Source organism: Hylobates moloch, unplaced genomic scaffold (genome assembly GCF_009828535.3).
Source record: "Hylobates moloch isolate HMO894 unplaced genomic scaffold, HMol_V3 SCAFFOLD_18, whole genome shotgun sequence".
Lineage (NCBI taxonomy): Eukaryota > Metazoa > Chordata > Mammalia > Primates > Hylobatidae > Hylobates > Hylobates moloch.
In genome coordinates, this window is record NW_026652293.1 from 29408066 (window position 1) to 29432159 (window position 24094).

At 41.0% G+C, this 24094-nt stretch overlaps 1 protein-coding gene across 4 annotated transcripts in view; it reads left to right on the forward strand.

Annotated features, from left to right (window-relative positions):
- The first annotated feature begins 206 nt into the window (after positions 1-206).
- The window catches only part of COLGALT2 (collagen beta(1-O)galactosyltransferase 2), a 100838-nt gene continuing 76950 nt past the window's right edge, over positions 207-24094 (forward strand). For 2 of the 4 annotated variants that reach the window (XM_032136519.2, XM_058430643.1), the window contains exon 1: positions 207-857. In XM_032136519.2, the coding sequence (XP_031992410.1) occupies positions 595-857 (263 nt within the window). In that variant the 5' untranslated portion in view covers positions 207-594. The remainder of the gene's footprint in view (positions 858-24094) is intronic. The other 2 variants (XM_058430644.1, XM_058430642.1) reach the window with 2 other exon arrangements.

Sequence of the window (24094 nt, forward strand, 5' to 3'; positions counted from 1 at the left end):
AACAAGTGTTTATCATAATCGTGAATAGTTGGGGAGACTTTTCATTTTAGAACTCTACTCAGTCAATAGGTGCATTATGAAAACTGGATACATTGCATCACTGTGAAGGGCTTCAGTCTGCGGTTTGCAAAAGCAGAATAAATTTTCTTGGGGTTGTACCGTTATGTACACACACACACACACACACACACACTCTCACACGCTCATTGGCAGACAGGGCCACACCTCGCGGCACTGGGGAAGGCCACAGACCGCAGCTGTACGAGCGGAGCCTGGACTAGAGGAACTTTCCGCAGGACTCAGGGCACACAGCCCCCACGGCCACTACTGTCTGCGAGCCCGAGGCGCAGGGGAGCGCCAGTGGCTGCAGGTACGCTGCGCACCCGTATTAGGGCCTGGGCGGTGCAGCGGCGACGGGAGGGTCCTGGGAACCGCAGCTGCCGAGGCCAGTGTGTGAGCCGGCCTGCCGCGGCAAGCCGCATCCCCCGGCCGCCCCACGCAGGCTCCTTGCTCCCTGGCAGCCGCCGCCGCCCTCAGGCAGCCTAGCCGGGCGCTCGCGGCAGGACATCCCCGCCGCCCGCCTCGGCCAGGAACATGGCTGCGCGCCCTGCCGCCACCCTCGCCTGGTCGCTACTACTCCTCTCCTCAGCCCTGCTCCGCGAAGGCTGCCGAGCGCGCTTCGCCTCCGAGCCGGACTTGGAGGACGACAGAGAGGAGCCGGTGGTTTTCCTGGAGTCGCCCCTGCAGAGCCCCACGGTGCTCGTGGCGGTCCTCGCCCGCAACGCGGCGCACACGCTGCCGCACTTCCTCGGCTGCCTGGAGCGGCTGGACTACCCCAAAAGCAGGATGGCCATCTGGTGAGCGCGCACGGGCCCTGGGCCCCCGCGGCGGGACGCGGGGGGCGGCCTGCCCTGCGCGGACAGCGCCCGGAGCAGCCGCTGCAGGGCGAGGGAGCCGCGTGGGCGGGGGGGGGGGGGCACGCGGGAAATCTGGCGCACACACCCCCTAGCTGCCCGCGCCGGTGGCTGGCGGATCGGGCGGCCAGGCTGCGGAGGGACGCGCGGGTCAGTGTGCGCAGGGGTTGCTGATGGGGAGAACCGGACCGCTGGAGCTCTGTAGGGTAGCCTGCGAATTGGGCGGCTTTGTCCCACAAGGGGCATGGGGGACACCCCTCAAGGGGGCTTTCAGTTCCCTCGCTTTCAACTCTCGAGGTTTCCTCTTTCCCCACCTCATACTGCTAGCCCTGACGTGAGGGGATAGGGTGCCTGCCGCCGTATTCCCCTGTAGACGCGACAGATGGAACATAACTGCGGTTGGCCAGGGGCTCTGCAGTGGCTGGGGCGCCGGAGTGCGCTGCTCTGACTTCCCGGTGCCAGGCTCCTGCTCCAGGCTGGAAATGTGCTCCTAGCTCTCCCAGGGGGACCTGGACCTAGGGGTGGAGATTGGGCAGGGCCTGCGGAGTGTGCCCAACCATGGCACCACCGTGGGCCTAGTCTCCTGCGAGTGCTCCGGGCTGTCCCTGCCAGTGTGTCGGGGTTCCACGTCCTGGGGAGCGACGAAGACGCCCTGGGAAAGATAAACAGCCAAGTTTTGTTCCTGGAGGAAAGAAGCTTGGACCTGGTCTCCGTGTCTGCTGCGGGGAGGGCCCGGGGATCAGTGCGGGTGGCTGCCCGCCCCACCTTGTAGAACTTGGTCGTCTCGCACCTTTTATAAACGCGAGGATCGGAGGGCAAGAAGTTAGTTGGTGGCCAGGTGAGCCGCTGAGGGGGTTGTGGAGGACAAGGAGGTGGACGCTGGCCAGGGGAGATGGGCTGTGAGGTACTCGGACAAGAAGACTCTGGCCCCCTGAGGAAGACAGAGTCCAGGTCACTCTGGAGCAGTTTCTGTCTTGTGTTGATAAAGGGAGCTGTTCTCAGGCGAGACACATCCTTACAGTAGCGGTTGGGCAAAGAGAGGAAGAGGAGTAAAAGCAGCAGCTAGAATTGGCAGCCTCAGAGTACCTGGTGGGAGAGGTGCAAAGGTGCGAAAGCAAACATGTGATATAGTACAGCACTGTGCTGTACACTGCTTTACTATACACCCTGCCATACGTGACTGCCTCGCGGAGAAGGGCATATTATGTGGAAAGAGAGCACTGGGACAGCCAGGCTTTAAACCAGAAGGAAGGATTTTTTTTTTAACCACTTGGGTACCAAAAGAAATTCACACAGGTCAGTCACCTTAGTTTTTTTTTTAAGAGATATTTTAAAATATGGTTTGGATCTTTATGCACGATTTAGATTTTTAAAACGTTACAGTATTTACCGTAAGAAGTTGGTGAGTGGTGAAGCAGGTGTCAGGCACATGTTTTGCTACCTGATTTAGAGACATTACCTCTTTTTATCATACAGTAAACTTTTAAGAGGATACCATGATGTTTATTTTGCGAAGAAAGAGACAAACTTCCATCAGTTCAGTAAGTCACTTAAAGTCACAGAATTAACAAATGGTGAAACTGGAATTTGAACCCAAGCATGTCTCTAAAGGCCACCCTAAAAAGGCAGGGAACATGATATAAACAAAATTTACATAAACCTATAATCTACAAATTAGGAGACTTGAGTTGTTTATTACTAGGTTGATATGTGATTTGGGGCTGGTTGCTTGGGATCCATAGGCATCAGTTGCCTCATCAATAAAACGAGGGAGTTGGAATAAATGATTTCAAAAATTCTTTATGGCTCTTGAATTCCATAGATTTTGCAATATAATTAGGATCAACCAGCATCAATGTACATCCTAAGTTCCCTGTAAGTTCCAGATGGTATGGACACTGGTGTCTTATTTAGATGAGAGAATTCCAGTTCTGCATAGACCTTTGAAATCTGTTGTCTTTTATGTCCAGCATTGGCAGGTTGAGCAAGAAGCGCAAGGCCATGCTTGCGTCAGTCATTGAAGACTCTTCTTTGAAAAATCTTGCTTCTGTCTTTAAAACATTGTATAATTCTTTAGGTAACAATAATACAAATCCCAGTTTCTAAATAGTTCTTTTCAGCTCACAAAGGAGCTGTAAAGAACCTTTGGAAATAACTTTCATGCACTGTTATCTCATTTGATTCTTACTACCTTTCTGTGAAGAAATAAAATTATCTCTATTTCCCAGAAGAAGAAATGTGCTTAAAGTAATTGACTTACTCAAAATTACATTTATTTATAAATTCCACGCATAATAATAAGAGCTCATGGTTCTTCTAAGAACTTTACATTAATTTTCTGGTTTAAGCTTCAAAATGACCCTATCAGATATGCACTGTTAGCATACCACTTTACAGGTGAGAGAACTGAGGTACAGAGAGGCTGTACAAGCAGATTCTTCCAATGCATTTTTAAAATAAGAACCAGCCAGGTCAGGGCTGAAAAAAAAGTGTATTTAGATATGTGTGTTTTTTTACAGATAAATATGATTCATTTTATTGGGCAGTGTAAGGTGATCTGAATGGCTTTTAAAGGGTTTGGGGAAGAACCAAATGATTTATAAATCAGATTGGGGCAGTTGTATGGATATGGATGTCTTCTTGATGAGTGGACACTTAGTTTGAACTCAGTTTTGAAGGAAGAGTAAAAATCAACTAAAACCTGGGAAAGAAGGATGGCTCTAGAAAAAGGGATCAGCAAGGCAAAAAACAACAACAACAAAAAAAAGATAATAGGGCATCAACCAGAGTTTTCTCTCAGGGAGTTCAAGTGGGTGGTAGGTCTAATGACTGCAAGTCTCCAAACGGATTGTATTGTACCACAGAATCTCTCTGGAAATGCTGACTTCTGGTCTGGCCCTAGGGGAGTATTTGGCTGGGAAGCTTATGAGATATAACACTCTGATGGGAGGTGGTACCTCAGTTTAGGATGTTACAGCTTTGAGGTGCTTCTGCCGATTGCTTGTCTCTAGTTTCTCATTCCCAAGCTCTATGCAACATTCCAAGATGCCAAACTGATTAGTATCCATTCTGCAAAGCCAGCACATGCTGATGTCAAAAATGGCTGTGAGCTACCCAGAACTTTATAAAATAGAACCACAGTGAATACAAAGCCACATAGAATTCAGCTTCCTCTGAATCTGATCACAATAACTCACTCTGTGCAGACTCAGTCTTCTCATTCATCCACTCACGGGCTAGAGGAGCATCTGATTTCTGTCCTAGATGGGTCAGTGAGAGACCTGGCTTATTGATCACATTCAGAATCCCCTGTTATGTGATAATTTTTCTCACTTTAAGTTCTGGACCAGATCTGCACTGCACATACAGGTGAAATGAGTATCATCAAGTTGACCTGGAAGATCCTGTTGTTGAAGAATGTCTGCAGTTATCTTAGTCAGCATCAAGTTTATTCAGATTAGTCTGAACAAAGGAAAATTTATATTTTAGAGATACTTTGTACAAGCAAAAAGGAAAGCTTTTTACATTTACCTGTCTGATCTCAAAATCCACCAAACTAATTGTTTTCCTTCAAATATCACAATCCTGTGATAAGGACCTAAGGAAGATATCTATTTCATGTGTCCTAAAACCTGCACAAAGTTTTAGGGAATTGGGAATATGCTGAGATGAAGGGAACTGTGAGGCATTGTGACAAGTGGCAGTGTACTTCAGTGGGTTCTCCTTAATTCAGTGGAGCCATGAGCAAGTGGCCTTAGCAACAGAGGGAAGGCTGACCGCATCCTCCTTAAACCTATGATTAGGGAGAGTGGGGCCAAGTACCATGATAGTGAAAACTGAAGCATGGCACAGGGAAAAACATTTGCCCCAAATGAAACATTAAGTTTTTCTTTTGGAGAGCCTGCTGTTGCTTGTGGGAAGACAGTTGGGATTCACAGAGTCTGTGCAGGCACAAGGCAGTAACTGCTATGTAATTACAGAAAGATTTGGGCATTTTGTTTGATAGAGTTTTGAAAAGTAACATACTAAATTGGGAACCATTTTATGGATTTTTAAATAAAGAGATGAGCTTCTGTTGACATAAACATAAACAGTGATGAGCTGGGGGATGGTCCTAACATTTTGCATACTATTTTATTTCTGCATTGTTTGGGGATTATCTTGAATTTATCTCCACATTTTAATGTCCAATTAGTAGCATTTTCATAATTGTTTGACTAGAAATACTAATATACTTTGTGTTTATAAAATGTTCCAAACTAATATCAGTGACATTTGTCAGCACCAGTGGTAAGAATGATGTCATATTTTATCATTACAATCTTGATATTAAATGTTGTATGTTATCACTACAGATAGAAGTTTTGGTTTATGGCTGAAAAAGCAGATGATGCCTTAGTCTCCTTCTCTCTGTTAGTCTGTTTTCCTCACCTTTTTCTTCCTTTCCTCATTTTCTCAATCTGGTAGTTTAGCATGGAGGGCATCAACCAGAGTTGGAGGAAGAAATTTACAAGCTTAGGGACAGATAGACTAGATCATAAATCTTCAATGTGATTGTGGGCACATCAGTAAACCTCTAAGACATAGCTGCCTTATCTTCAAATAACTAATAGTAACACCTGTCTCAAAGAGTTATTGTTACAAGTAAATGATATAAGGTATGCACAGTGTCTTTTACATAAATGCTACTAACAATGATAGTTGCTGTTTCTTTTGAATCTTTTCCTTTTTCTCCTATCTCCTTTACCTTTACCTTTCAAAATCAAGATTTTAAAAAATCTTCAAATGGAAACTCGTTTAGTTTCTTCTTTCCAACAACAACAAAATATATTAATATAGAAAACTAACATTTATCTGGATGCAGTGGCTCATGCCTGTAATCCTAGCACTTTGGGAGGCCGAGGTGGGCAGATTTCTTAAGCCAAGGAGTTCAAGACCAGCCTGGGCAACATGGTGAAACTCCGTCTCTACAAGAAATGCAAAAATTATCCAGGCACGATGGCATGCACCTATAGTCCCAGCTACTTGGGAGACTGAGGTGGGTGGATTGCTTGAACCCAGGAGGTGGAGGTTGCAGCAAATCGAGATTGAGCCACTATGCTCCTTCCTGTGCAACACAGTGAGACCCTGTCTCAAAAGAAAAGAAAAGAAAAAGGAAAAGGTAAGGGAAGGGAAGGGAAGGGAAAAATAAAGAACTAAGGAAGAAAGGAAGGAAGAAGGAAGGAAAGAAAGAAGGAAGGAAGGAAGGATACATTCATGGAGGCACTGTTCTAGACACTTTGGTATCAAAACTGATTTACTCCAGACAACAGCCTTAAGTGGGAGATGCCATTACATTCTACTCTATCACTTTACACATTAGGAAACTGAGGCACAGAGCATATAAATAACTTGCCTGAGGTCACTAGGCTAATGCATGATGGAGCCAGGATGTGACCCAGGCAGCTAATGTTGCAGACCGAGCACAGATGGTCTGCTTAAGATGGTGAAAAGACCAATTAGTTCTAGTTTTTGCTTCTGTCGGTTGACCCAACTTGGGAAGATAAGAACGCTAGTGTTTCTTTCAAATAAGAATTGTCGTTTCCACTTGAATGATGCAAGGGTCTTAGTGGTTCTCTTCCGCTGTCTTGATAATTTCATCACTTAGTTCAGGCACTTTTTAGTGAACTCTAGTCTGTTTTGGTATATTTCATAGGGACAGATTATAACTAAAATGTGGGTTGTACATAAATATGCAGGTCACTTGCTGTGATCATAGCTACATAACAGTAGAAAGAAATTTCTCAAGTATTATTAGTGGCAAATGATTAAGGCGGCACTAATCATACATGTATTGGCTACATTTTCAGTTCATATTGGTAAAATAGAGATACCATTTTTCAGGCTTTTTAATCAGTAGTCTTAGATTTGGTTGTCCCCTAAATTCAGCTTCATTCCAAATAACTGAAGAAATGATCAATCCTCCCTGCAACCTCCAATTTCAAAACATGATTGGACCTCAGAATATTTCCTTTGGGTAAAAACTGAAGTGACCAATAAATGTCACCAATCCTGTTGTTCCAGTTATGACAGCTTAACTACAGAATTAGAAAGAATGCCTAAATTGCCCTGGTTTTATTATATTGAGTTCCATGATGAGGGATCTAAAGCACAGGGCAGTTAAGAGATTTCCATGGTGATTATGGAATGAGATAACTGATTTCTAGATTTTTAATCCTGTGTAGCTGTTTTAATGCTGATTATTTTATAGTGAATATCCTTCTTGGTTTAAAGGAGCATGGGGAGTATTTTAAGCAGAGTTTGGTTTTCTCAGATTTGTTTTTAGCTCCTTTATCCAAGTGATTAGGCCAGGGAGTTTCTTTGTGACTCCAAATACATGAGCATGTGCTGCTTAGGTTCCTTTTGCTTGTCTGTCTCTGGTGGTCATAGGAATGAACAATGAACACCTTGTAACTGAGAAGGCTGCTGGTTGTCCCTTGGTTCTTTTTCCAACACTTAAACGTGCACTTGGGTCATATTGCTGTGTGGCACCGTCTCCAAGTCTATGGCACAGTATAGTAGGACCATTATAAGGCTTATATAGGACTATAGTAGGACAATAATAAGGCTTTTTTCTGCATATTTCTTGACATAGCATAACAACATACAGTAAAGTCTGAACGAAAATCATTAGCCTATGGTATGACCACTACACCTATTCCCCAGTTACCATATCATGAAGAACTTTTACTATATGTGTTTAAATTATAGCTATTATTCATCAGGAATTACAAAACATATGTATTGTATGTTTCGACATTTTTATTTCAAAAGTGACTTGTTCATTTAATTGCATTTAATTGATATGTTGTTGTTAGCATATCAAAAATTGTTAATTTTTAAAAATTTGAATCCCTTAGGGTCTTTGTGGATTTTTAATAGTACTTCAGTGCTCTTCTGACTTTTTTAAATGGAAAAGTAATATACTTGCATAATAATTTTTTTTTAAAAAAAAGTATGATTGGGAATATAACAAAAAGTAAATCTCCCGTCTACTCTATACCACCTGCCAACCAGTGTTAACACTTTCTTGTGTAGTTTTCTAGAAACTTTCTATACATGTACGTATATCCTTTTCATTTTAACCCAAATATGAGTGTTTTACATATCCAGTTCTGCATAAGTGTGCTATTTTAAAATCCATCTCTCTATCCCATGTTCTTTAAACACTGCTAGCCTATCTACAGCCATGCCCTGGGTGGCACAGTGAAAGCCAGCTTCATATAACACCTGTTCCAGGCAGGTACTCTGAAGGCCTCTCTGATAACACCCATCCTGCTCTCTTGTCCTTGTCTCTCTGGCCTCTAGAAGGTCTGGCCCTAATAAAAAAATCTTTTTGATGAGGTGTAATATTTATTCAAAAGTTCATATATCATAAATGTATAACTTGATAACTTTTCACACACAAAACATGCCATGTAACCAGCACCTGACCTTGCCAGGCCTGGATTCATACACAGCAACTATTGTTGGAGCTGAGTAGCTGCTGTCCCCTGGATTTTGTCCAGGCAGCCCAGTCCCCATCAGACCCACACTGTGTGCACTTGCAGTTAGTCCCCATTGTCTTTCTTTGACTTGACTTGCCTGACCCATGTTGGCATTTGGGTGGTGAGCTTTGCTTCCACCTCAGGCTGCTGAAGGAACCCCAGGACCCAAGCAGTAACTGCTTTGGGGAACCAGCAGGCTTGGCAAGCTGCCAGCGAGTGACCTAGTGGTAAAAGGATCAGGACTGTATTACTTTTCCCTTAGCTCTCTACTCCTCTGGTAGGAAAGCTGTGCATTAATGTTCATAAAAATAAAAAAGAATCTCATTATAGGTAATAATTGAAAAGTCAGGCAGAATATAAATAGAGTGGCTGTAATTAATTTGCTGGAACTTTCTGTAGTTCAGATCCATGAAAATGCAGCATTTGTGGTAGGTGGCATTGGCCAAGTCTCTTGCATGAATTAAACCTCAGATTTGGCTGCAGGGCATTTCTTTTCCTCTCTAGGAGCACCATACAGAAATCCTTTCAGAGTTAGACTTTGAATAATAGCTCCATGACATCCTGCCAGGGCTGACTTTGTAACATGTTTCACTTAATTGAAGCAACAATTATTATTTTAGTTGTTTGTCAAATTCAGTAAGCTAAGGCTTGTCCCCTGACTTGTTGGTTTAACTGATAAGATTTTGTTCCTCTGCAAACATAATGCAAAATAATCTCCTTCCCTCCAGTGTTTTCTGATTAATGTTTGAAGACGTCTTAGAAGATATATCTTTCAGAAACACAAATAATAACATAAATAATGATCTTGGAATAGTGATCTTGGGCTATATGCCCCCAAGAGTGTGGTAGAAGATGAGTCTGGGACAAGCTGCTGAGCTGAAGCATTTTCATGAGTACCTGATTTCATTCACACATTGGCTTTATTGGAATAGTTCATTACCTTCCAGGATGAATCACTTCAAGACCTATTGAGGGATACATCAGGCTGCGGAGAGGAGGTTCCTTACATAGAGCTTTCCCCATTTGGACTACCAAGCCCAAAGTGCATACAATTGCTGCCAAGAGGGAAGTAGCACTCTTTCTTTCCAGCCCCTTTTCTTTCTGAGAGTGATTGTATATGTTTTCGAGATGGGGAGGGCAATGGTGAAGGCAAGTATCTCATTCTCACAAGAGAGGGAGACATAACTCTAAGACAAGAGAGTCTATGGAGGTACATTGATTGGTGTTCTCCCTGAAAGCCATATTAAGTGAGAAACTGCTGCATTTTGGAGTCTTGGGAAAGGTAGAATTTTCTAGAGACTAACAGTAGAACTTAAATTCTTGGGATAGTTGTGAAAAGTGTGGTTGTAGACATTTGGGGCCATGGCATTCCCGACACGGAGTCCCTTGCTGGACTAATAGACTGCTTTTTAGTTTCTTGGTTGCCAGCCAGCCCCATAATCCTGTCTCAGCTCCACACACCACAGTGATTATGGTTTACACCCGCCAAGATAGTGGAAAGTTGCTGCCAAGTGGAATCAGGATTTTTCATGTCATCACTGCACCATCGAACAGTAAGCTTATATGCAGCTTCCACGCCACTGCTTTCCTTGTGCTAGAAACAGGTTGGGCGGGAGAGCATTCAGACAGTCAGATCATGTCTTGTGTTGCAAATGGATTTCGTGGAATTGGCATGTAAGGCTTGAAACAGCCAGCATACGAAAATATTTTAGAAAAGTACAAGCCTCTTCTCTGCCTTTCCTCAATCTTGTTAGATTTTAATAAGATTTACTGGGTACATTGGTTTCCATTGTAAGCTTTTTATTTAGCAAGACAAACTATGGATTTCTAAAACAATGGATTTTTAAAATGTCACAATACATTGATTGTCTGTATGGATAAATCCAGGTAATCATGTTGAAATTAGTAATTGAGGTGGCCTAAAAGTGACTTGTCCCCATTGGTCTAGTTCATTGGCCATGAGTGGACATGGTCCTTACCATTGTTCTGCCAACCCTTTAGTGTAAGGCTGCTGAATTCAACTAGTGTTTCCCAAATACAGGTTCAGAGGCCAGTTGCATCACAATACCTGGAGCATTTGTTAGATACATGGATTTCTGGGGCCCATTTCAGTCACATTCATCAGATGGTCCACAGCGGGGGCCTAGGAATTGGTGTGTTAAGCGTGTACATAAGTGATTTGGATGCACTTCTTCTTGGTTTGGGAACTGCAGAAGATGAGCTCCTAGAAAGCTATGTATGCACTTAAAGTACAGATCATGGGATTTTCAGAGTTTGGAATGTTGGCATACTCTGGAATATTCTAAACTTCAGATTCCAGATGCTTGACACCATCAAAAAGACCAAGGGGTTTTCTTATTAAGAGAAGTAGTAATGTACAGGATTACATAGGAGAAACTCAGCCAAGCATGCATCATTTGTGTTTTTTTGTTACTATTATTAAGTCAAGCACATATGTTCTGTCTCCATCTAATAGTGGCTATTTTTTTAAAAAAATTTTTAAAAGACAATGCCCCAAATGTTTCACCCACTGTATGAAGCTCCTTGCACCGGGGCTCAGTATAACATGACATTCCCTCACACTCTTTCTTCAGTGTATCTTACACAATGAGTTCATTAAGCCTTTAGTATTGCAGAAGAAAAAATACCTATTAATGAACATCTTATAATAGAGTACAGGGAAATCAAACCAGTGCATTTCCTTAAACTAAATAGAATTCATTTGAGCCACTTCAGTCCTCATATTCCCTAATCTTGGTTTCTTTGTTTCTTGTATTTAATTTTCTTTGATTTTTCCCATTGGCATGCCATTAAAAACTCCTCCCCTCATTTGTGACAAATGTAAACAGTCTACTAAATTAGCCTGTTTTTAGTAGCTGGCAGTTCAGCCTTAATTACATGATATTACAAAGTCCCTAAGCCTGGTGTCTTCACTAGCTATGAACTCAAAATATGGCTTTTTAGAAATTCACACAGTTCTGTTCTGCTATACAGAGGGATTGTTCTGAGTTTGTTGCTGCTGCGCAACAAATATTTTTTAAGAAGTTGATATAGCAGCATTATTATAACTGCATGTACAGCAGCCTCCTGTGGGGGAAGATTGCAACTCAGTTGTTAAGTCTTATACTGTTCCATACCCTATTTTCTTATGTTCTTTTGGTGACAGGGCAAAAATTCTATAATAAAGGTTCTTAAGTTTATGCATCCACTTTATTTTTGTATCTTTTATCCTTCTCAAAAATGTGAACTGCATACCACAGCTTAGCACATCCCACCAAGAAAACAACAATCACCTGGGGATGAAGTGAGGCTGGTGGCAGTGGGATCTCCAGGATAGTTTCCTCTAGCCAAAAGCAGCCTCTTTCATTTTTCCCTAGTGTGCAAATATGCTATCTGTGTTGTCCTGTGAAAGGTCTTGGAAGCATTGCTCATGCTGGGTTGCTTTGAACAAGTCACTTAGTTTCTCCTGTAACGTAAGGGAAATGTGCTAAAATTGTGCTTTTCAAATGCAGCCACTTACGGGAATCATTTGATGATCCAGGGCAATTGACGTATTTTGAAAACTTCCCAAAGGGTGGTAATATGCAGTCTTGCTTGAAAATCTCTGGATGAGATGTTCTCTGAGTCCTTTCCTGACCTAACACTTTCCTCTTCATGGGGGTAACTGTATCTGAAGAACGTTCACATAACTGCATAATCGATGCTTCCTGGACCCTCAGCCCAACTTTAGATCTCTGTGGGGTGGCTTTAAAAAATCTTTTTCTAGGAAGCTCATGGTATTCTATCCTGTTTTATACTGTGCCAAAGGTGTTTGCTAAGAATGTTGTCTCCTTGGGAAGGCATGTGCTTGGTGATGACTGAACTCCCAAGGAATGTGGCAACATGAGAGCTAGCCTTGCAATGGCATATATTGGACCTTCTTATGAAGGAGCTGTGTGCACCAGGTAGAGAAGCAGCAGCTGCCCAGGAGGTCCTTCCTTTGGCACACAGATGGCTGCCTCTTGACTAAGGGAGCTGCATGTATCAAGACTTCTGAGCACATTTAGCCAGGCTCTGGCCAGCTCAGGATTCCTTCCTACAGTATGTGTTTTGGTGTGTTGCCCAGCTTTGCTTTTAGGTTTCCTATTTCATACTGGTATAGGGCCTCTAATCCTCTCTGGGTATTGAATTTCTGATGTTACTTCTAATGGCTTTGGAGTTCAGCTTCTTTTGTTTCCAGATTTGCATAAACAGTGCTGCCTTTGTCTCCTGGTCTTGACCCAGCTTCAGAGCTTTGACAGGCATCAAAGACACACTGGATCCTCATTTCTTAGGCATCAGATCGCAGCAATGCCAGCAGGTGACTGAAGGTTATAGCCCCACTTCTGGGCCAGTTTTCTGTCTCTCAGTCAGAAAAGATTAGGTTACATTCTGCCAAGTCCTCTGACAATGGTTCTGAATCTTAACAGCTTTCACAACGCCTTTGCAAATACCGTTGAACTAAAGGGGAACTGCTTGCTGGTGTTTGTCTAAAGTGGAAAGGGCAGTAACTCCCTAATATTTGCTGAACTCTCCTTGCCCTATGAGAGGCAGATTATTAAGTGTCCCTCTGGAAAGCATGGAACCTCCAAGCCCACTGGCCAGACTTTGCTACTGATAATCTTCTTGTGAGGCCCAAGACCTCATTTTCCCATGCATCTTATCAAAATAACAGCAGTAGCAGAACTATCAGTTGTCTATGTGTGGATTGTCAGTATGTTGGATATATAGAGGCCAGTTTTGATAACAGGTCAGCTTGGTCCAATCATCCAACAAACCCTTGAGCTGTATCTCTGTCTCTGTGTTGCCTAATACTTGTATGTTTAGAGAACAGAGCCTAATTTTTATCTCTGCTCAGAAAAAAAAAAAAAAGCTGAGGCTGGGTGTGGTGGCTCATGCCTGTAATCCCAGAACTTTGTGAGGCCAAGGCAGGCAGAACACTAAGGTCAAGAGTTTGAGACCAACCTGACCAACATGGTGAAACCCAATCTCTCCTAAAATAAAAAATTACCCGGGTGTGGTGATGGGCACCTGTAATCTCAGCTACTCAGGAGGCTGAGGCAGGAGAATCGCTTGAACACAGGAGGTGAAGGTTGCAGTGAGCCGAGATCATGCCACTGCATTCCAGCCTAGGTGACAGAGTAAGACTTTGTCAAAAAAAAGAAAAAGAAAAAGAAAAAAGCTGAAAGGTATTCAGCAACATTCCATACAGAGTATTCCAGTACCAGTAATATCTGATTTCTTAACTGCTCTTTTGCATTGTCTATGTCATGTACCACTGTATTTTCAAATTTTCTTGAATTCTTTGCCTTGCCTTGCTCTCCTCACCAGTGCAATGAGGGTTGCATAGGCTAATCTTTAAAGACTTCTAGCCACCACATGCTATGTATTTGAAGTTCCACCACTAATGCCATGAAAAATGAAACAACTCACTCTATTGCCACATTATTTAAGATGGCATTTTGAGCTTTTTTCCTTTATTTTTACTTAGATTTGACTTCTTCTGTAGTTTTGACTTATCCATGTCTCAAATCCTTGGTGATTAGACTGATGATTCATATCTATATAAAAATTGTAAAAACTTACTTGCCCTCTAACCTGAGTGAAAATGCTATCTTTTTTCATGAACAACAGAAGAAAAAAAAGGCTGTGATGAGAAGAAAAAAAGCCCAGAGAATTATGTCAGAGGAGATAGTTCCAGGTCTGAAACCTGGGAAATCTATTGCTGTTGACTCTAGGAGTGGAATATTTGCAGCATAAGTGTACGTGTTGCAGGTATTTGGTTAGATTTAACTTTTATCATACATGCAAAATAAGTAAGTGCAAGTCTTCCTTAGAATGCTCCCCACACCGCCTCCCCCACCCCACGCACTTTTGGAAAAAGCAAAAACAGCAGTTTGACATTTGCCATTGTGATGGGAAACAATATGTGTGTTTGTTATTTGCAAAAGTTACTGGTGTTTTTTGCTCAGTCTGCTGTGTAAGGAAAGCAGCCTGCATGTGCACTTTGGAGGTTAGAAGAACCTGCCAGTTGGAATTCAAGTCTCACCAAGCTTGTGGATTATTACACTGAAGTGATAGCTCCTCCTATGGAAAGGCTTTACTTCACAGTAGTGTCATTATATAGAAATACTAAACACTGGCAATGCCTTCAGAGGCCAAAAGCATGAGTGCCATGAAAGGTCCTTGTAACGTGAAGCCGTTTGGGGCTACCTCCCTCCTTGCTGACACTTTAGTGTAGGAGCAAAACAAAAGTCAAAGGAAGTAGAGATATGGGAGACTGAAAATCACTTGTTTCCTGAGTTTGAGTTTATATGCTACAGAAAAATCAAAATCAAGAAGGCAAAAACTTTCTTTTTCAAGGAGTCTTCCCATTAGTAACTCTTTGACTTACACTAGGGGTTTAGTTTCTAAAATCAAACGCTTCCCTTTCCAAGCTATAACTAATAAATAAAAAAGCACATCCTTCTGCTAGGTCAGAATTATCTCGAGAAAGTACTGCTCTTTGGCTGACTCCCTCATCCCTCTCCAGTCTTGGCTATTCAGCTGATACTCTCCAGCTGTAGGCCAGCTGCCTTGTTTCCCTGAAATCTGGTGCCAGCTGTTTTGAGTTTCTGAAGGAAGGTTTCTCTTGGGTGCATTGGTAACACTAGGGCTCAAGCATGAAAGCATAAAATGCCCTAATGAGTTTTCACTTTGATATCATAGTCAATGTGATTTAATGGACTGAGGGTGAAACTATTTCTGCCCTGAGGCAAAACAGATTTTGAAGCTTTTCTCTCTCTTCTTTGTAATAGGGTATCTGAGATTTAGTGTTGCTTCCCCAATCTATATATCAGTTGTCAAGTATTAGATAACAAATTGCCGTTGTGTTCTATAGCTTTGAGCCAGAAAGCAACAGTTTCCCTTATTATTTTGATGTCAAAAAAGAAGAACCATACTCTGTGTTTTACCTTCTGAAATAATTTCTCCTGAATTGATTTTCTGAAGTGAATTTAGAGTTCTCATTTTAATTTAAATTTCACTCCTACTTGTACTAACATCGTTTATTTGGCTCCATTTTCTCCCTTCTAATTATTTTCTTTCTGTGTTTCCAAACAGGCATTTTTCTAGGTAAATCTTAAGGCTTCTCACATTGGGGATCAAGTTTCCAACACATGAACTTTGAGGGACACATTCAAGCCACAGGAGTCACTAAAAGGCAATTAATACTTTCTTCAGTCTCCTTAGTTAATTTATTGATGGATGGATCTATTTATTTATTCATGTAATTAGTTTTAGTCATTGTAGTAGAAATTCAACTGTCTTATCTGAAATAATTGGGGGAAGGTGTTCTTCTTTTCACCTTCTACAGAATGATTATGACTTTTAAAAAATCCCAGACAGATAATTCATGTCTTCAGCAGCTTTACAAATATATTTGCCTTCCTTAGTTTTTGAGCCCTAAGACGATAAGGGTTACACATGGCTACAGCCTATAGTTAAGTTTACTCTGGGTGCCAGAATAATACAGTATCCTTTCCAGACCCCTGAACAATCAACTGTTAACAAGTGAGATCATTTTTGGTAGAAGAATTGCATATGTCATTGTCTCAAAAGAGACATGGGCTGCAAATCCTGTCTAGGGACTTGCTTCCAAATACTTGTTCAAACTCCTCCCAGCTTTGTCTGCACTTGGCATTAATCCCACGTTGACATTCAAAGAGCTTGAGTGCTGCACATTCTCAACTAAATAGATAGTAAAACAAAACCAGTAACTTGTTATTAAATACAAAGTGAAGGGGGCAGTAGTCATTTTATTATTCTTTTCATTTATTCTGTCACTGTCTTAGTCTGTTTTGTGCTGCTATAACAGAATACCACAGACTGGGTAATAATTTATAATGAACAGAATTCATTGGCTCATGGTTCTGGAGGCTGGGAGTCCAAAATTGAGGGGCTGGCATCTGGCGACAGCCTTTTTGCTACATCATTCTATGGTGGTAGGGCAAGAGAGGATGAGAGACAACAAGAGAGGCCAAACTTGTCCTTTTATAAGGAACTCGCTCTCATGATAACAAACCCCCTCATTCAATAACAATAGTAGTCCACTCATGAGGGCAGAGCTCAAGTCCCACTTACCTCTTGAATGTCCCACCTCCCAACATTACCACATTGGGGATCAAGTTTCCAATGCATGAACTTTGGGGGACACATTCAAACCATATAAGTCACTAAAAAGAAATTCATACTTTCTTCAAATGCCTTACAAAAGTAGAAAGCTTTAATGATTTTTTTCAAGTCCTTTAAATGTTGAAGTAGTGTATAAAAATACAAGGTTTTGGAACCTCAAAGGCTTGCTTTTTTAAAACAGTGAACTGTAACAGCACCAACCTCTCCCGATGGACCCAGTGATCCTTGCCTCCTGGTATTCACTCCTATAGTCTCGTCCCATGCTGAATCATGTGACTTGACAGGATAGGCGAAGTGAGATCCTGTGACTTCTCAGGCCAGATTATAAAAGGCATTTCAGTTTCTGCTATGGATTGCTTGCTCTGGGGAATGCCAGCCCCCATGCTATGAGAACATCCAAACAGTCCCAAGCAGAGGCCCATGTAGAGAGAAACTAAGGCTTGCAACCAACAGCCAGCACTGCATCTAAGTACAACCTCATGAGAGACTCCAAGCAAGAATGTCATAAGGGCTTGACCCATACAATCTAATAACATAATAAATATTACTGTTTGAGATGCTGGTGGTACAGATGTAGACCCTGCTCTCACAGAGTTTATGGTGCACTGGGAAAGACAGATGATACACAAATAAATAAACAAAAAAGATTATTTCAAAAGATGTGTTAAGGAGAAAGTAAACCCGAATAATGGGGTAGAGCTCTGATAGGACAGTACGCTGTATATAATGTGTTCAGAGAAAGGCTTTTTGAGAAGGTGATATTTGACCCCCAAGGCCTGAATGATGAGAAAGAGCCATCTTGTCAAGATGTTGAGGAGGGGAGGAATGGAGAAAGGGGAAAACAACAAAGAAGGTTTGTATGGCTGAGTCTTTTTTGGACTTAGGTCAGATTTGCCTTCAGAATAGCATGTGATTCTTTGAGCTTCTTGAGAGAAATATGGTCAGTTTTCAATATCATCAACAACAGTATAGTATTTTTTCATTTTAATTCTTACCAATCCATTTAACTATACTATTCAACATCTACCAGTTAGTGGAATGAAATATTATTTGCTCTGTTAACTCTTGTTTATTATACTAGCAAATCTGCCACCTTAACATCCTCTGCATCCTTATTTCACAGTGGAATATTCTCAACTTTTTCTTGGCTCTTCTGTCATCAATGGCAGTGTCATTACTAATAGGATTCGGGGGCAGGGGCAGTATTTATGAAAAAATGCTTTATTTGAAAATAACAAAATTAGACAAAACATACCACTTAGACACTAAATGAAGACTTTCTACACTGCCATCCAATGAGTCTAAAACCAGGCGAGTGCTGGACACCAATAGATCTGCATTTATCTCTTCTCTTCCTTACAGCACAGGTTAGGAGTTTTGGAAGGACTTGCTAAATTTACGGCATGCATCACTGCGTTTTAGGCGAATTTTTTGCTGTTCCCTTATGCTTCTCCTTGTTTTCTTTAGGCATGGAGCAAACATATGCAGAAATATATAGATCAGTGTTTTGGATCCTGCTCTGCATCTTCCCACAGAAATCATTTGAATACTGTCCACTTTTGATGTTTCTGTTTCCTTGGTTGACGTCACAGCACATCTCATCTTGAATAAAAAGAGCGTTTCTCAGATTGGCTCTGGGCTAAACAGAGCAATTTGTTTTGGGTTTGCTTCAGTTTGTACTTAAGTTCTGAGTCTCAACAATGGAGTGTTATTCCTCTGAAAAGCTCTTCTATCATTTTCAATTCTTTGAGGCTTTGATTTCTGCATCTCCTAAAATAGGAATGAGGCCACCAAACATAAAAGTGTGTATTAAGAACAATCTGCTTTAGTTGAATATTTATCTTCTGTTTAATCTAGTTCATCAGTTAACATAACAGAGAACTTTGTCAGGCCCAAGTATAGGTAAAGGGTACTCATTACTGATTTAAAAAGAGAAACCCTGTAAATCAATATTTGAGCTATGTTTCCTGCATAAACCCATTAGTTCTGACCTGAGGAAAAGTCTCAATGCATAATTATTTCAAACCAGTGAGCTCATAGCTGTCTGCTTAGCACAGCTCAGCTCTGGTTTCTTCATGAAAAATAAGATAACTGCCAGGATTTTTTCTGTCTCCTACCTGAGCCCTCACAAGTACTGCTTTTCACCTCAGTGGACTTCGATTCTTTAAGTCAATGGCATTTATTCTGCCTCACATAGAGTGCAACCAAGAAGTGAGTTGCTATTGAGAAGCCAAAAATCGGAATAGAAAGCAATGATTTATTTCTCTTTGAAAGGAGAGGCACATTTTTAGGGACCATGAGAAAGGTCTTCGGCCGTTCAAATTCAAGTGTTGAAGCTCAAGGTGTTTGCAAGCCTAATCTCTAATAAAACATGAATTATAATCTGGTTTGCTTTAGGCAGATGTATGGTCCCATGATGAACCCCATTTGATTTTTAAAACGCTTCCCCTGCTTCCCTGCATTTGGCATTTTTACTGCTTGCTACTGGCAGGAAATATTTCTTCCTTCTCAGTTTATTCTGATCCCTGCTGTCTGGAGAATCTTGCAGCATACTAATTCATGACTTTGAAAGATTGTATATTCATTTATGTAGAGGCTTCTGTGTCAAATTTGACTCTAAAATACCTCATGCTTTCTCACTTAGATATTTTGTGCAGTACTACCTATTACTTAATAAATATTTAGATTTTCAAGGTAAAAAAAGAATTTGTATAGTCTGAAAAAAGTTTATAGTGTTCCTTGATTTTATTAGCAGTGAAAAAATTTCCTATGAATAAAATTATTGTTACGATTTGTTTTCCATTTTGTTTACTTTGCTTCTGAAGATGTTTTGAAACCTTGGTTTCTGGGAATGGAATTCTTTATCTGCTTCCTAGGAAAGGAAATATAACACACTAGTTAGAATAATTAATACTAGAAAAGTAACATTCTTCCTCCTCCTAAAATGCTATAGGGCAACAAATCACCTACCCCACCCCAACCCCATTTCAAATATAGTGAGATGGGAAGAGGTGGTATTCCATCTATACAAGTTAAATCTCTCAGATATATTTTTTTTTCTTTTTGAAACAGGGCTTCACTGTGCTGCCCAGGCTGAAGTGCAGTGGCACGATCATAGCCCACTGCAGCCTTGAGCTTTTGGTCAGATATAATTTTTAAAAAGTAGTTTTGTTGTTTTCAAATATATACAGTTATTTAGGGTAATAATAAAATTAGGAAATTAGCTTTAATTAACATGACAATTGTGTCTGCTTAATGTCTTTATTGTTTGTTGGTATATGAATTATTCTTCTAACCAATTTGTTATGTAGTATCCTGCAATTTATAGCATCTTTTGCTTAATAATGAAAGCTAATATTTATTAAACATTTACTGTGTACCAAGCATTGTGATAATGGTTCCCATGAATTAACTCATTCCGAGCTCACAACAGCCCTGTGAAACACATATTAGTAGTAGTAGCCTCATCTCACTAAGGGGAAACTGAAGTTCAGACAAATTAAGATTTTTTCGGAGTGCCATGCTTAGGACAAAACAGTGACCTGCCCAGGCCCAAAAGTGGTTAACTGTGACGCTAATGAACTTTGCACTTTAGTCTGCCTGCTTCAGGGGCCCATCGCAATGTATTCACATTTGTTTTGGTAAAATCTGTGAAAAGAAATATTTTATAAGCAATCGGCTAAGACCACTTAGCCAACTTCCTCTCTATCATACTTCTTGTTTTGGGTGGCACTGGAGTGGCCCTGGACATGTCTGTGATCTGGTTGAGGGGAAGTTAACTTGGGGATGCATTTAGTTTGCAGTCAGTGGAACAATGCGGCTTATAGTTACCTCCATATGTAGATTATTACTCTTGTGGTTCACTTGACACGTGGAAAAGGACCAAAGGTTCTGTTGTCTGGCTGGTATCAGAAGTAATTGAGGGCCAGAGGAGAAACAACAATTGAAACTTGTCTCGGGAAAATACTTCCAATCATCAGACATGAAAAATTTCAAGTGAATGATTTAATTCTCACTATGCCTTGTCAAAACAAAACTGCCAGAAACATACTTGATAATGCAGTGAATGCAATTTAATATAATTATAAGTACATCAGATGCATTTCTTTTTTGCTATAAAAATCACATGAATTAGAAGATATCAGGATTGCTGTGTTTGAAGAGCACAAACTTGTGGCAGTACTATGAACAGAGAGTATGTCCAAGTACATAACTTTTTATACATTACAACACCTTAGGTTAGATTGTGTTCTAGCAGATCAAACGCATGTAGCCTGACAAAGTTTGGCGGTTCCGTTTGAAATGTCACATAACACTGTCATCAACACAGTGAAATGGCTTGAAACTTTTCTAAACTGTTAGTAAAACCAAGTTTCAATCAACTTTGGTTGAGGGAAGACTAAATTATATTGCTTTTCTTTCTATACAAAACGATACAGATCTTTGTTATATGAAGAGGTTGAGAGTATATAAACAAAAATATAAGGGAGTAAATTAACAGCAGTATGTCAGGCAGTTAACTAATAAAATATTTTTCTGAGTTTTGAATGCTTGTGGCATTACTCAGCTTTTAAAAATGTTATAACTTCTTTTCTTATTTTGAACAAATAGTTACTTTATATATTTTTATATAAAAAGTTCGCTTTTGAAATTTAATTTTACATTTGGAATTTTGTATCCGTTTTCTTAAAATGAGTTCCCCCAGGTTATATAAGCTTCCAGCCCCACAAGAGCTGGATTCAATCCTGCCTAAGTCTTTAGCTTTAAAACACAGCACCTGCCCTGCTGCCCCACAATGCCACTTGACAATGCCACTTGAGTGGTAGAAATATTCCTTTTGAAAACTTGTTTTTACTTTTTATTACCTCACACACCAGCTGTTTTTTTTTTGTTTTTTTTTGTTTTTGAGACGGAGTCTCGCTCTGTTGCCCAGGCTGGAGTGCAGTGGCGCAATCTCGGCTCACTGCAAGCTCCGCCTCCCAGGTTCACACCATTCTCCTGCCTCAGCCTCTCCAAGTAGCTGGGACTACAGGCGCCCGCCACCACGCCCGGCTAATTTTTTGTATTTTTTAGTAGAGACGGGGTTTCACCGTAGTCTCGATCTCCTGACCTCGTGATCCGCCCGCCTTGGCCTCCCAAAGTGCTGGGATTACAAGCGTGAGCCACTGCGCCCAGCCCACCACCAGCTGTTCTTTTAAAGTTCTATGTTAGTGCTTTCTGAATTAATGAAGTTTAGCCTTAACACTGAAATCTCACTGCTGATAAAAAATAGCATGCCTAAATGTGTAGTTATACATAGTATTTTAACACCCACATTTATTTCCCACAATAAAATGCTTTGCAAACATTCCATATGGCTGCTTTTGCCGCATTGACTTAGACAATTCTTAGCATGAGAAGTCCCACTCCAGATTTGCTATATAATTTTTACTGAATCTTTGGTGTAATTCAGTGAATGATAAAAATTTTAGTGACTGACAATTTATAATCAAAATGAAAAATTCTAAATCATTTTGACTCTGAGATAAATTTAATAACTAAGGGTTATAGTGCATGAAAAACTCATTCTGTCACTTTTTATTAACTCTGCATGGCCTCAGAAACCACTATGTGTCTATAAATAAAGCCACCCATGACAATTTGAGGCCTGGAGTAAGAATTCATTTTTATAGCATCACCTTTGACATTTTAACTTCTTCAGCATATTCACTAAAGTTAATAGTGACTGTCAATAAATTACAGTGAATTAGAATATCTAATATTTAATAGTTTGCCACATCTATGGCATCTACAGCTGGGACTTAGGAGTTCCTCGTAGTTTCACGTAGATAGCTTTTTACTCAATTTACCAAATTCTCTACACCGCGAGGTGTTCTGTGAACTCCCTGGCTTGTCATCTGACACTAAAGCATCACCTCTCCTTCACATCAGCCCCACAGTTCCTCCTAGAGCATCTTCCCTAACTTTCAACAGAAGAACGTCATGGCAGAGGGCCAGGGATCTGCTGCGTGGGATCTCAGAACTTAGAATACTCCATAGGTACCTACACAGGGAGAGTGAGCACAACAGTCTGCATTTCACCAAATTAGAAGATGTGCAAACATGGAGACATTCTTTCATTTATTCATTCACTACAGATATCAAGAATGTCTCTAATGGCGGGAATTGGACTCTCAGAATGAGTAAAATACTGCATCTCTCCCCTTGCGAAGCCCAGCATCACAAAAGCAGCACAGTGGGTTGAGGAACAAGGCATTGTTCTGAGAGCCTGGGGGCAATGAGATGAGGTTGGCAATGTTGATTAGAGCACCTGGTCATGGTAGCCAGACCTAAAAGCAACAGGATAGATGTGTATTTACCTTACATTCACATAGAATATCCCTCTATAACAAACCTTCAGCTCTCATTCTGCCATGTTCTCTACAATCTGATCTTATCTTCTTTAAGACCCTCTTGATACTTTACTTGCTATCAAAGTTTCCTTTGGTCTTCAGTTCCTTCTAGTGTGGACCAATTGCAAATATCTGAGATTCCCTGCCTCTGGCATCTTTTTTTTTTTACCCACTAGAAAAAACCCAATCCCAGATCCGTCCTCCTGCAATCTCTAGTTCTGAGGACTGTTCATCCCCCAGCCCCATGTCCGTGTTAATTTTGTCACACAGGGTGAATCCCTCCACCCTCAAGTGGGCCCTCAGCTGCCCACTGATCTTTCTGTTTCCCTTGTAAAGCTTGCTATTTACTCTTCTAGATCTACTTACTTCGTCATTTCCACTGACATTTTCAGTAGATCACCTTGCTTCTGAATTCATCAATAAACCTAAAGCTAGAAGATGAAAATAATTTCAATTTTGTGACCTCTTCTACTCCTGTTCTTCTGGAAGAGAGATTTCATCCTGTCTGAAGTAAACTTCTCATTTTTACTCTGAATCTCATCCTTTTCCTTGACCCATCCTCTCAGTAGCCTTTGCCTCATCTTCTTCCCTTGTTTAGAATTAGTTCAACAGATATTTATTTATCACTTGTTGATATTATACCTCAGGATACAAAAGAGAATGAGGCACAGTGCCAGCCTTCAAGGACTTAGAGTCAAACTTCTTGAGAGAATGGTCGACATTTGCCAATTTTGCATTCTCACTTGCATTCATTTCTCATCTGGTTTCCATAATCTAGTTTCCACACTCACCACTCCACTGGAAGTTTCCTTGCCAAGATCACCATTTAATGAGCAATCCCCCTCATTAAATCTAGTGTCACTTTGACTTCACTTTCTCTTCAGTCCCCTTTCTGCTGCATTCAATCATGTAGACCAGTTTCCTTTTTTATAACAGTGCCTTCGCTCAGATCCATGGTTCCACCTTCCTAATATTCTTCTTACCTTGCTGTCTTCCCTTTGGCTTACTCATTTCTCACTGCATGTTTCTTAAAAGTGGTGTTCCCCTGGGATCTAGATTTGGCTTTCTTTTC